Source organism: Chlamydotis macqueenii, chromosome 9, assembly GCF_036417535.1.
Source record: "Chlamydotis macqueenii isolate bChlMac1 chromosome 9, bChlMac1.mat, whole genome shotgun sequence".
Lineage (NCBI taxonomy): Eukaryota > Metazoa > Chordata > Aves > Otidiformes > Otididae > Chlamydotis > Chlamydotis macqueenii.
The window spans coordinates 153,441-166,953 of NC_141564.1; the positions used below are offsets into that span (position 1 = coordinate 153,441).

At 45.8% G+C, this 13,513-nt stretch overlaps 1 protein-coding gene across 1 annotated transcript in view; it reads right to left on the reverse strand.

Moving 5' to 3' along the window:
• Positions 1 to 6,612, reverse strand: part of ATP1B3 (ATPase Na+/K+ transporting subunit beta 3) — a 28,927-nt gene extending 22,315 nt beyond the window's left edge. Inside the window, exon 1 of the mRNA XM_086754619.1 lies at positions 6,357 to 6,612. Within this exon, the coding sequence (XP_086610745.1) occupies positions 6,357 to 6,465 (109 nt within the window). The 5' untranslated portion in view covers positions 6,466 to 6,612. The remainder of the gene's footprint in view (positions 1 to 6,356) is intronic.
• Positions 6,613 to 13,513: the final 6,901 nt, after the last annotated feature.

The window sequence follows — 13,513 nt, forward strand, 5'->3', positions numbered from 1 at the left end:
CCACATCTGCAATTCTGGGCTTGTAACTCATTTTCAAGCACTCTGAAGAGCTGCTCCAAGCCTACTGCAGCTCTCTTCCTTTGCTCCCCCAGTCGAGGCAATGGTGCGTACCCGCCCACTCAGCCTCTCTGCTCCAGTGGGGAAGGGAGCTTCTGTGGTCCCCTCCCCTGCAAGCAGCTGCACCGGGCAGAACTGCTATGCACAGGCAGTCCCTGGGGAGCCCTCATGCCCACAGAGGGAGCACCAGTACAGAGGAAAATGAGAGGGACCTCAATGTCTAAAACACAGCGATGGAGACTGCAACCCTTATAGAGTCCTCATCCCTCGGAGCAACATCCTATCCACTGGGGCTGCAGCGGTAACAAGGCCAGAAAGACTGTTTCCATTCACAGCCCCGAAACTCCACTGACCTCCCCTACACCAGCAAAGAGCACGTGCGCGCGCACACACATGGATTATTTTTCAATGTTTATTTTTATATAGCTTCTAAACGCACTGAAGAACACTGACCACTAGACTAAGCCGCTCCATTTATGCTACTTTGACACATTAATAAGAGGGAGAAAACAAACAACAACAACAACAAAAAAAAACCCTCTGCAACTTCCAACGGCCCCAAACGGAGTAAACTACTCTGTGAGCATTAATGATGCTAAGCTAATCACAGTGAACGAGCCATAACCTGTCAAGAAGCTCTGCCAAAATAATTTCACATAACACTGGATTTCTTGTCAGAAAACAAGATGTACCCAGTAGTGGAAAGCTATCCTCCACATCTACTCCAAGGAAAGTACAGCTACCACATCTAACACACAAGTCAATCCAGTTGTTCCGCAGTATCTTGCTACACCAAACCCTTCGAGTCTCTGAGTCTTTGACACTAAAACAATCACACAAAGAAAACTGTCAAAACCAAAATCCTATATTGCAATTTACCTACTTGGGTTTTGGGTTTTCTTTCTCTCTCTTTTTGTTTTCTTCCCTTTTTGCAGGGCATCACAGTACCAAAACCCCTTCATATCCTAAGGGCATGGATAAGCAACAGTCAAATATGGAAAACTGCTATTTCTGAACCAACATGTTAGAGCCATCACTAGCTGAAGTTCATTTGCAGGGATCAAAACACTTCTCCACTATGAAAATTAGAATTTCTGACTCTGGTGAATGCAAGATATCACATACCTAGCCACCATTTCCATGATGAATACAAGCTTTCCAAACTTCACATGGCAAAACTGATAAAAAGCCTGCTAATCTGGCATAAACCAGATTGGCAGATCTACCTACATGCAACACATAGGTGTGTGTATATATATATAGGTATTACTATAAACACTCACACAACTGACATGGAAGCAACTATTCAACATTACCTGCCACGATGGAAATGAAATGCTGTCTTGATGGTTTGCTGGATTCCATGCTGCATTCATCCTGTCACCTGCATGATCATTCTTCAGTACCTTTAACTAGTGGGATTTAAATACCTAAGTGATCCAGTCGCTACCACCAATGCCAGCAACATCAGAAGGACTTTTGGTCCACCTGCAGATGGATTCCCTTGCCTTAAACTAACATAACCATACATAATAGATAAGCACTAATGATATTTCAACTTTACTCCCTAGAAAATGGAGAATTACTGTTTTCCAAATTTTGGGGAGGGAGAGGAAGAAACAGGAAAGGAAGACTTCAGGAAGAAATAAAACCTCAATCCTGCCTTACAGTTTCTTTCACAATAAGCTAGGGCTCCATATAGAACATGGCCAAACACTTCAGGAGACAATAAAAATTGTCAAGTGCAACACTTGCAAATAATCACAAAAAACAGTGCTTAATGTCATGATTAAGCATTTACAGCACAAAAAACCCCAAATTGCCAAAACAGCCTCACTGTACCACCAGAGCTTACTAATACCTGCAATAAGAGAAGGCAAGCCTTCTTTCTTCAGAGTGATCTGTGTCATGGAAAATAAAATATTCTACTGATTTCTCAAATACTAATTGCTTACAATAGGCAGGATCATGGAAAAGTTTAGTAAGATTTTGACTCCAGTCATATTCCTGGCTGTGCAGGAATTTTACACGAATTGTCCATCTGCCACAATACAAAAAAAAAAAAAAAAGAGCACTGTGTCTCTCTCCAGTTCACAACTTGGATGTGTAAGTGCTTGTACTGCAGTGGCAGACAGTGATGCCAGAATGTTTAATATTACACAACTGTGAAGAAAGCTACATCACACAAAAATCAGAGAAGAATCAAGTCAGAAAAGCAGTTAAAACTTTGACAGCACTGTATGGCCCAGCAAGAACCCAGTGAAGACTGAAGAGAATCAAAACTGGACCTTTTGTTACAGTGACTGACAAGACTGTATATATCCACTGCCATGGCAGAACGCTTTCCTAAAAATAAGGTGTTGGGTTTTGCTGGTGGGGTTTTTTGTGGGTTTTCGTTTGTTTGTTTAATTTCAAGCATGTATTTGTGCACTGAAGGATTCAGCTAAATATGCAAAAGAATATACAGTAGGTCTGAATTTCTATGTACTTCTACCTTGAACACCTTGACACAACTAGCTTTACAGAAAGGCTTAAATAGGTTTGATATGACATCAAGTGTGACCATAAACGAAGTATTGCTAGATCCTATATTGCCTTTTCTTTTTTTTGATACACATTGAGTGTGCAGTGAGCATCCCATTACAATACTTCCATGATGATCTTACTCTCTTCTTGCTACATAGTTCTAGGGAGGCACAGCACCTTGCCATTACGGGCAGGAGCCAGGAGCTAATCTTCCTCTTCCTTACAGAAAGGCTCCACGTGGCAGTCTTCCAAGTTCTCCTGTCTTTGCCCTACCTGATTACAGCTCACTTGGAACCCCAGGACCAACCCTCCTCTCCATCACCTCTGTGAGAACTATTAGCATCCCTTATGCCTTTTTGCTGAGAACACCACCAGCTCAAGTCATCAACAGTTTCTTCCAGTATTTTCTGTCTCTTTAATACAACAAATGATTATACCAGATAATTAAAAATGTAAGGGCTGGAGGGGAGGGTGTTAAATTTGGATACTGATTTGTGAAAGATTCACATTGAATTATCCTTCAAGTCTGCAAACAGTAAAGTAAAAACCTCTCATCTTTTACAGCAAGAGGAAATGCAGTACAGGGTTTTTACCGAACTGTAAAAGGCAACATACCTCTGTTACATGACAAATGAGTATAGGAGCTGCTTGTGTTCAATTTTTTTTTACAAATTCTGGCACAGAAATTGCAGATAAAGATGAGTACTCCAATGCCATAGCGCTCAGAGTCACAGAGAATCACTTCCTTGCAGTTACAATTGACATAAGCCCCCAGGACTGCCTGTCCTGGTTTTGGCAGGGATGGAGTTAACTTTTCCTCTCAGTAGCTGGTATGTTTTGGATTTCGTGTGTGAAGAATGTTGATAAACACCCTGATTATACCAGTTGTTGTGAATGAGACCAAGGACACCATCCTGCTTTCCAAGTCTCGCTAACTTGCAGATGCAGGAAGCTGGGAGAAAGACAGACAGAATAATTGATCCAAACTGGCCAAAGAGAGTATTCCATGCCATAAACGTCATGCTCATGGGGGCAGGCCAGGGTGGGTATCTGCCTTCCTGGCATCCATCTTTCCTGCTCGTTTTGCTGGCATCGTTCCCTCTACCTTGCTGGCTCCCTTTTGCTCCTTTGCTTGCCGCTCGGTTTTGTTTCCATGATCGCTGCTCGGGACGGGCTGTATCGGTCATTGGGACATCAGGTGGTGAGAAAACACATATTGTTCACTTTGTATATTTTTATTATCCTTATATTCTGTTATTATTGTAGTTTTCCCTTTTTATTTTAGTAAATTATTTTTATCTCAACCCACGAGTTCTCCTTCCTTCCCAATTCTCTCCCCCATCCCCCTGGGGAGGGTGAGCGAGAAACTGTGTGGTGATTCGGGCTAAACCATCACACTGCCTCAGACTAGGGCAAAACATGCACATACTGTCAGTAAGTACTGAACAGTTTCTCTACTGCTTATCTTATTTTTCTGAGGAAGAGAATTGCTGTCTTCTCTTAAGACAAGAGAAACACACACAGAAGGACCAGTCAACTGAATTCTTACCATGCTGCCTCTTGGAGACACCACAGCCCAGTGGACTGGCAATCCTCCCCTCTCCTACCTCCCTGCCTTTCAGAGGACAGACTGGCAACAGAAAAGGAGCCACAGTCAAGTGAGACTGCTCTAAGCTCACAGCAGTACTGCACGGGCAGAAGTGAGACCAAACTCCGCATACCTTTCCATGCCGACAGAGCCACTCAATTTGTGTTCTGCAATTAAAATACAAAACCCAAACAGAAAGCCACACACCACCCCCTAAATCAGCCAAAGACAAATGTACTTAATATATATAAGTAAATCAAGTAAGTACAATATGTTAATCACAAAACACCAGGACAAATAAATATTGATGAAAAAATACACTGACAATGCAAAGTACTGCTAAACAGTCACCTCTTAATGCCCAGGCTAAGGAAAATGTATCTAGCACTAACCATACACCTGACCACACCTAAAGCACTTGAGAAAAACTAACTCATGAAGTAAAATCATTCAAAGTGTTATCTAAGCCCATAAAGAATCACAGAATGGTTTGAGTGGGAAGGGACCTTCAAAGCCCACCCAGTCCAACCCCCCTGCCAGGAGCAAGGACATCTCCAACCAGATCAGGTTGCTCAGAGCCCCGGCCAACCTGGCCTGGAAAGCTTCCATATGTACTTTCTCAATATGGAAAAATATCTTCTATCGAGGGAGCTGGCTGTAGAAATTCAATCATGAACTAAGTTGCTATCAATTTCAAGTGTTATTTATTGGCCTCAGACTAACACAGACTAGCAGCATTGTAAGTGACCTATCCTACTACATTGGTTTAAACAGAGAAGGCTGTTTTTCAAAAAACCACAAGCTATTTCTAATGTGCCCACTGTATTTGCGCTCTTCAGATTCATGGCACAGATAAACTTCTGCCACCCATACACCCAGCCCACGCACTCAGGAAACCTGCCTCTACAGAAAGATCACTAGACAACAGCACAGTGGAAATTTCCTCTCCTTTGCTATTCAACTGGCAGAGTGGCTCGCAAGCTCTTATTTCCATCTGAATGGAGGAGAACTCATGTCAGAGCTAGGGCCCTCTCTTGACAGACAGGAGACGTTGGCACCGCAAAGAAAGCACATCCCATACATGGCCTGCTTAAGGCTCCTCCTCACTATTACAACATTCATTGAGACTGTGTCAAGGCCAAGGATGTATTGGCCTGCTCCTTTACACCACGCTGAGAATCCTGTTGATTTTGTAAGCACAACTATTAAGTATCCCAACTACATCCAGGTTTTGGGAGGAGATGCAGCATTTTCTGAAGTCCCATGAGGACTGAAGAAACATCCTAATATTAAGCATTTATACAACAGTTTAATATGAGAAAACATACTCAGAAAATCCAAATATTTTTATTGGAAGCAACAAGATTACGATAACATGCTTTCCAGCTCAGAGAAAAGCAATGGGAAGAGTACCTGAAAGCAGGAAAACAAACACTGCCTTCACAAGCTTTACTGGAGAGCCTTCATTTAAAAGCTTTATTTAAGAAAAATACAATGCCCAGAAGGCCTTGGAACAAATGAGTTGGAACAAATTACGTGCAATGACACAGAACGATCACTCTTTTTTTTTTGTAGACTATCCCGAATCGGTGCTCGAGCTTTTTGGGTTTTGCTTTTTTTTTTTTTTTTCCCCTTCGCTTTCCCTCTCTGATCCGCGGCTGCCCTCTTGAAGTACAAAGGCAGCCGGGGCTCATTCATTCCCGGTTTCCTGCGATGCTGGAGAACGGCGAAGGGGGCGCGGCGAGGCCCGATCTGCACGCAGGCTGCCATCCACCGGGAGAGACGCGCGCCGGGCGGCCGCCGGCCCCGCACCTCCACGGCGGAAGCCCGTCACAGCCGCACTGAGGCGGCTCCCGGAGTCCCCCCGCCCCCCTCCCCGTCCCCCCCGTCGCTCCGGCGGGGGAGGGGCCTGCGGGCCCATTTGCTGCATTTGCGTACTGAGGCGGGAGGGTGAGTCAGCTCGGGACACGCTCCCAACAACTCCTCTTCCTCTCCGACCCCCACCTGCTTCGGGAGGCGCCCCCCCGCCCTCCCGTCCCCCGCTGTCACGGCCGGAGCTATTTTTAGACCGGGGGCGGCTGTAACGGATACCGGGGCCTGGCGGGCCGCCTCACCTGGCCGCCGCATCCTGCCCCGCATCGCCGCGGAGCCCTCCCGCTGCCGCCCCCTCCGCCGCAGCCCTTACCCCAGCTCTTCGCCGTGCGCCCCAGGAACTCGCCGCTGTCGGGGTTGTAAACGAACTGCCGCCACTCAGCCATGCTCTGGCGGAAGGGCTTCTTCGCTTCCTTGGACATGGCGGGGCGAGGAGCGGCTGGGTCACGGTGCCTCCCGGGCAGAGAAAGCCGCAGCGAGCGCCCGCTGCCAACCGCTAAGTAACCGCGGCCGCTGCGCCCGGCGGGAGAGCGGGCGGGCGACCGGGCGGGCAGGGACCAGCCCCTCCCCACCTCCGCGACCGGGCGGGGCTCGCGCGACGTCACTCCGCCCTCGCCAGCCAATCCCGGCCCGCCGCGCGCCTGCCACCTGGCGGCCGCGCTCCCGCCGCGGGGGGTCCGGGGCGGGGGCTTCGCGTCAGTTGCGCTGGCTGGGGCCGGGTGGGGGCCTGCGGGCATCGAGCAGTCTCACTCTCCGTGGCGGCGCGGGCGGGGTGGAAGGGAGGGGGTGCCCCTGGTTCCTCAGGTCCGTTTCCGAAATGCTTCGGGCCGGCGGCGGCGAGACACCGCCATCTCTGGGGAGAGCGCTGCGCTGCGAAGCGGGTCGTGCCCTAAATGGCACCTGCGCCGCCTCCCCCTCCGCCCCCGCTGCCTTCCCCCGCCCCGGCCCGGGGTCTCGCGCGCCCGCGGGGTGAGCTGTTAACGGCTGCGACGATGGCGCTTTCCCCCTCCGGCCCCGCCATTGCCCCCGTTGTGACGCCGTCTTGGTAGCCCGGCCTTGAGCGGGCACCCGAGGGCAGGCAGCGCCTGCGGGGGGTGAGAGGTGCTGCTCCGCAGGAGCTGTGTTAGAAACAGGTCAGAAGGCGGACAGGTTAGCAAGCATAATTTCTGCCGCCGAACCTCCTTTAACTGTGCCACCATCCTGAAACCCTGGGAAAATAACTGGTAAGTGCAAAATTGCTGTAGAAGGTCATATATAATATGACTCCTTTGAGGAGAAGACCTCAGAAACTCGTTTGCTGTCACACTGCTAAACGTCAGAGTAAGAGCAGCACAAAAAAAGCATTCTCCGTCTGTCAGCTGGCAGCAGAGGAACAGACTCCATTTACTCTCTGGCGTGGAGCAAGAGCTTACTTCTTCAGTGCCATCAGCCCCATCACTCAGTCCTTTGAGGCAGCTCTAACGTGTCCTCCCTCACATACTGCTCAGTCACTGTAAATAACAGACCATTCATTAGGGACTTCGCAAAACTCGAGTGTAACGAGAGAGCTACTGCATCAAAGCAGTTCTTAAAACAGACAGTCAGTAAGCCAGAGATCAAACCCGAGTGAAAAAGCTAAGACAGACTACATCTTGAAAATGTAAAACAGCAACAATGTCTTAAACAAGAGGAATTAAGTATTTATCAGCATGGTTAGTTTAAATCTTTTATCATGGTTGCAGTATTATTCATGCCAGAAAGCAGTAAATGTGAAGCATAAAATAGAGTCAATCTATTTGCCTCCTGAATGTCTGATTCTGATAGCCTCTCTTCTTCTGTTACGGTACATCATCTAAATTGTTGCTGTAAAGCAACAGCAGAAAATAACGTATCACTCACTACTTAGTGTCACCCTGATCAGCTAATACATTCCATTTCAGACCAAAAATAAGCCATCTTCATTTTTCTTTTTTTCTTCTAAATGTCACCAAGCAAAAGACTGAATGTCATTTCCAGTTTACTCAAGTATTCTTAAGGAATAATACATCAGCAAAATGTGCCTACAGCCATTTTCTTGGATTGGGCACCATATTGATTCAATAACATTAAAGTTTACTAGATGCAAAAAGTGGGGGAGTTAATGCAGATTTTAAAAAAAGCAGATTTCCTCTAAGGAATGACCATGCCCTACATGATGCAATGGTAAATATATTCATGTGTAAAAAACATTAAACTAATATTATCCAGCAACCACTGAAACTGTTCAATGTACTCATCATAAAACACAGGAATGTTTTTGTGCTCTGCTCCAGTGAGTTCAGAGGCTCAGTTTGACTATAGTAACTATTAAACTTGTTTTCAAAATCAGCGGTCTCATGCCACCCAGCATGACTTACATGGAGTGGTGGATCCTCGTCCCCACTGAAAATCAAACTGTTTCTGAGATCCAAAGGGTAAACTTTTTAACTCATGGGTGTACAAACTCATAAGCTAGACACTGATCCCAGGTAAAATAATGGAGAGGTCCATCCATATTCCAGTCTTTGTTAAAAAAAGTAATGAAAGGCAACAGCATGAGCTGCTATACAATTAGCTGCAGTCGCAGTGCAGTGTTCAGCCTACATCCCTGCCAGCCCTACGTTATCTTTCACGCCAGACAGCGTCAGGTGTAGTGCAGGCCAGTGGCTCCCTGGGGGCTGGGAGCCACAGGGAACCCCATGGGGTGGGTGCAGCAGGGCAGGACATCGCAACCAGGGCCCATCCCACTGCCAGGCCTTGGAGGGCAGCGGAGGCAGGCAAGAACCCAAGTCTGAGGCTAGGCCAGGACATCAGCCCTGGAGTTGGGGTCCAGGGCGGCAGAGCCAATGGTCAGGCCTAGGCACAGTGGGGGGCTGGAGACCAGCACACCGCCGGCAGCGCTGGGTCCAGTGAAGTGGGGCTCCGGGGCCACAAGGGGCCAGGGTCAAATCAGACTGGCCAGGGCAGTTAAGGCCTATTAATGCACTCAGGGCCCTGATGAATAGGAACAAACATCTTATTTTAAAAAATAATAAAATGTTCATCTGACAAAACTAATTGCACTTCCGTTTTAAACTTAGATTTCTCCAAGCTCCTGATTTAGTGCCACAAGACATTTTGATTCAAAACACCTGGTTTACATAGAAATAACTGGACTAAAAGCTGGCTCACTGACATTTCAAAATGTAATTGTTAGTGGCAAGGTATCAATGAGTTGATGTTTCAAGCGGCATCCTGCAGGATGCCGACTCCTGAGCTGAAGGTATTTTGCGTTAGCAGTCTAGGTGGTTGTATAAAGTGATAATGTTTAGAAAGGACAGAAAGACTGGTGTGTTTATAAAGTGATCATGTTTAGAAAGGATAGTAAAACCGATGTGTTCATTTGTTCAGCAAAGCACAAGCAATGCAGTAGCAAAAATGACTAATGCAATCTAGCAGGTGTAAAAAATTCTTCTAGAAAGAAGATCTCAGTGCGCACGTTGGTGAAGAAACACACACACAAAAAAAAACAACCCTGCACCCATTTCTGATATTTACAATAGCAGGAAAATGGAAATATAATTCAAAGAGTACTGAAAAATTATCCAGGGAGCAGAAAACAAGCTAACTTACAGTACGAAGCTTCCACATTTCAGCTTATTCAACTTCTGAAAGAAAAAACCTGAGAAGAGACAAGATTACTTTGAATAGGTACTTAAATGTAGAAAAAGATCTTGATAGTATGACCTCTTCAACCTTGCTGACAAAGGCAATGGTGTCCATTTGCTGGAAACTGTAGCTAGATAAACCTAATGTTGACATTTCCTGACTGTGAGGGCAATTAAATATTTAAATCGTTTATATCAGGAGAGATAGCGAGTACGCCTTTGCTTGGGTTTTAAACATGAGATTATATACGCTTTTAAAAGACTTTTTTTTTTTACTTCAGCTTTGGAAGAAATCCAGTTGTGTGTGGACAGGCAGCAAGACTTTGCTTACCGTCAAATAACATTGCAATGCGATGTTCTTGGTCAGAAGCAGTATCCTCTACTTGCAGGCACCATCCAAAAAGCAAGTCCAATTGTCTCTGCTGTCCACAGGGATTTTGCCCATGTTTGGTCAGACGGTAACTGAAATATTTGATTGGGTTCCACAGAGAGAAATTAATGAGAGACACTGGTGGTTCTGAGTATGGATGTCTGGTTTGGGCTTATCGCCTCACAGACCATTCAGCACCAGGAATGGTCCCCAGTTTACGATTTCCTATTTCTCTGTAAAGGCAGTTTTATCTGCACAGCTGATCTTTGTAATGGTGTAATTTGCAATATGTGTTTTCCAAAGCACAACAGGATAAATATTAAAATACTTATTGTATAAAGATACCTGCTAAGTTATTTTTTTAAATTGTCATGCACATCTCTGGAAAGAAAATAAAATATGACAGGAAGCAAGATTGCTACAGTTTATGGTACAGAGACTCTGCAGAGGGCAGTTCTTAGGACAAGCTAAATTTCTTTTGTGTTGCTAAAGGGATTTTCACTTTGGCCCATTGGAGGATTCCTGATAACTAGAAAGGCACCCCCTTCTTTTCTAGTTTGAGTCTAGAGTGCACTACAGAATGACACAATTTTGGCATCACTCGGATAGCTCCCTGGGGCTGCTGCAACTTCCACAGGAGTTTGCCCAGTCTGGTTTCAAAGCAGCTTTTGAATTGCAAGAGATGGATGCATAAGACCCAAATCTGCTTCTTTATCCTCAGCTAAGTCTTGAACTGCAACTAGAAGATACAGGATAAATTCAGGAAGGACAGACTTCAAAAGTATTATGACTGAGAAATATTTTCTACTTCATTGTACAAAATACCAAGAAACATAAGACACACATTTTCTAAAAAAAAAAAAAAAACACAAAAGACTTCCCAGTAAAAATGAAAAGGAAAATATCTGTCATTGTGAGAGTAGAAAGACTACAGAAAGAGTTCTTGTGTTTGGTGGTTTGCCAATGAATAAGAAAGGGCTGGTAAAAAATGCATTAATTGTGCAGAGCCCCCTCACTCTTGGAAAAGCTCCGATATTCACAGAGACAAGATTCTGCTCTCATATATAGCATGAAACTCCTGTTAAGTCAACGGGAGTTGACTTGCATTACGCAGAGGAGACTTTTGCGCAGCTATTCAGCATTTGTTTACCGTAGGAAAAAGAGCTTCTGTTGTCGAAAACTATTTCACTGCTTATGTTTAATACAAAGGGCTTAAGTGAGCAAAGCTCAATTTGTAAGAATTTCATTTTATAACTATTAGGGTTTTAATCTGTTTTGTAACATATGCAGTCAGAGTTAAGTTTCAGAATTTTTTCATGGACGAGTAAAAGAGCTTCTTAATTAAACCTGGTTTGAGAAGAGTTTATAAAAATAAGGTATCTGTCTTAATTGCTGAAGCGTTTTCCTCCCATTTTGAGCTAATACTTTGTAAATAGCATTGAGTGAGGGACCACAGACTTGTTACTGATAAGGACTGTCTGTGGGAAACCAGTGAAGTGCAAGGACAGAAAAAGGAACTGGGCAAGACGGCTGGCATTAGCTGATGGGTAACTCTGGGACGGGAGCAGAAAGGGCAGGGGCAAATGGGATGCCAGTAGGAAGAGGGGCTAAAGAGGGAAGATGAACAGGAAAGGCAAGGTGAGGAATTGGAGGCCAAAAATGAAGTTTAATGATGAAACTCACATTAATTGTGAAGTGCTGCTGAAAGAGATGGTGCCTCCTCTCCATATTCCACCGTCCCTTCCAACCCTGCTTGTGATTTTTAGCATTGGTGTTCGTTTTACCCCATGATGACCTGATTCAGAGAGCTGAACTGAAAGAAAACGATTCCTGCAAGTTTAGTTCCCTGACTCAGCTCCCAAGGGAGACCAGGGCAGACAGTAGGAGGAATGGGATTACCCCTTTCGGTAGCAGCCCACAATTGGATTGGCAAAACTACATCCTGAGTTCAGCAGGGAACTCAGGCAGCAAGCCAAGGAGAAAGCCAGCACTGGCTAAGCCAGGAGACTGAGGCTGAAATGAGGAGTCTGTGAAGACAGAAAACTATTGAAAAATTGATGTTAGAGGGAAGGAGAGGCCTGGAGAAGTGAGGTAGGATTTGGAAGGAAGGAGAGAGCAGAAAACAATTGCCAGAGCCTCTGTCCTTGCTGGAGTACCACGGCCTGCCCCTAAAACTGGATTAGAAAATGCTAAATTTGACTATTCCTTTACCACAAAATTTTGTGATGCCTATTATGAGCCAATGTGCATGTCTTCTGTTATCAATGAAGATGACAACTTATTACGCTTATCGGTAATCAATGTCTGCAGTAATCAAATCTTATTGATAAAAGCAGTAGTATCCTACCAACATGATTGTCTTATGATAGTACTGACATAGAATCATAGAATCATGGAACAGTTTGGGTTGGAAGGGACCTTTGAAGGCCATCCTGTCCAATCCCCCCTGCCAGGAGCAGGGACATCTCCAACCAGATCAGGTTGCTCAGAGCCTCATCCAACCTGGCCTGGAACATTTCCAGGGGTGGGGCATCCACCGCCTCTCTGGGCAACCTGGGACAGTGTCCCACCAGCCTCTGGAAAAAATTTCTTCCTTATGTCCAGTCTGAATCTGCTTCCTTCTGTTTTAAAACCATCACCCCTCGTCCTGTCACACCAGGCCCTGCTGAAGAGTCTCTCCCCACCTTTCCTGCAGCCCCCTTTAGGCACTGGGAGGCCGCTCTAAGGTCTCCCCGGAGCCTCCTCTTCTCCAGGCTGAACAGCCCCAGCTCTCTCAGCCTGACCTCTCAGGAGAGCTGCTCCAGCCTCTGATCATCTGCATGGCCTCCTCTGGACCTTCTCCAACTGGTCCTTGTCCTTCTTGTGTTGGGGGCTCCAGAGCTGGACACAGTACTCCAGGTGGGGTCTCATCAAAGCACAGTAGAGGGGCAGAATCCCCTCCCTCGACCTGCTGGCCACGCTGCTGGGGATGCAGCCCAGGATGCGGTTGGCTTTCTGGGCTGTGAGTGCACATTGCCGGTTCATGTTGAGCTTCTCATCCACCAGCACTCCCAGGTCCTTCTCCTCAGGGCTGCTCTCCATCCATTCTCCACCCAGCCTGTATCTGTGCCTGGGATTGCCATGCCCCATGTGCAGGACCTTGCCTTTTGCCTGGTTGAACTTCATGAGGTTTGCATGGGCCCACCTCTCCAGCCTGTCAGCTACATGTCTCTAGGTTGTTAAAAAATGGGAAGAGAAAAAGATAATTAAGTAAAAAAAAAAAAAAAACCAAAACCAAAAAAAAAGCCCACAAAGGAACTTTGAACATCTGTAAATTACAAAAATCATAGAATTACAGTTCATCTATGTTGGTTAATAAATCACTAAAGGCAAGCAAGAAAGACTAATTATACAGCCAAACTTTTCCCCTAAAAGTGATACATACAAAAATAAATATCTTTGGAAGAAAATTTTCAT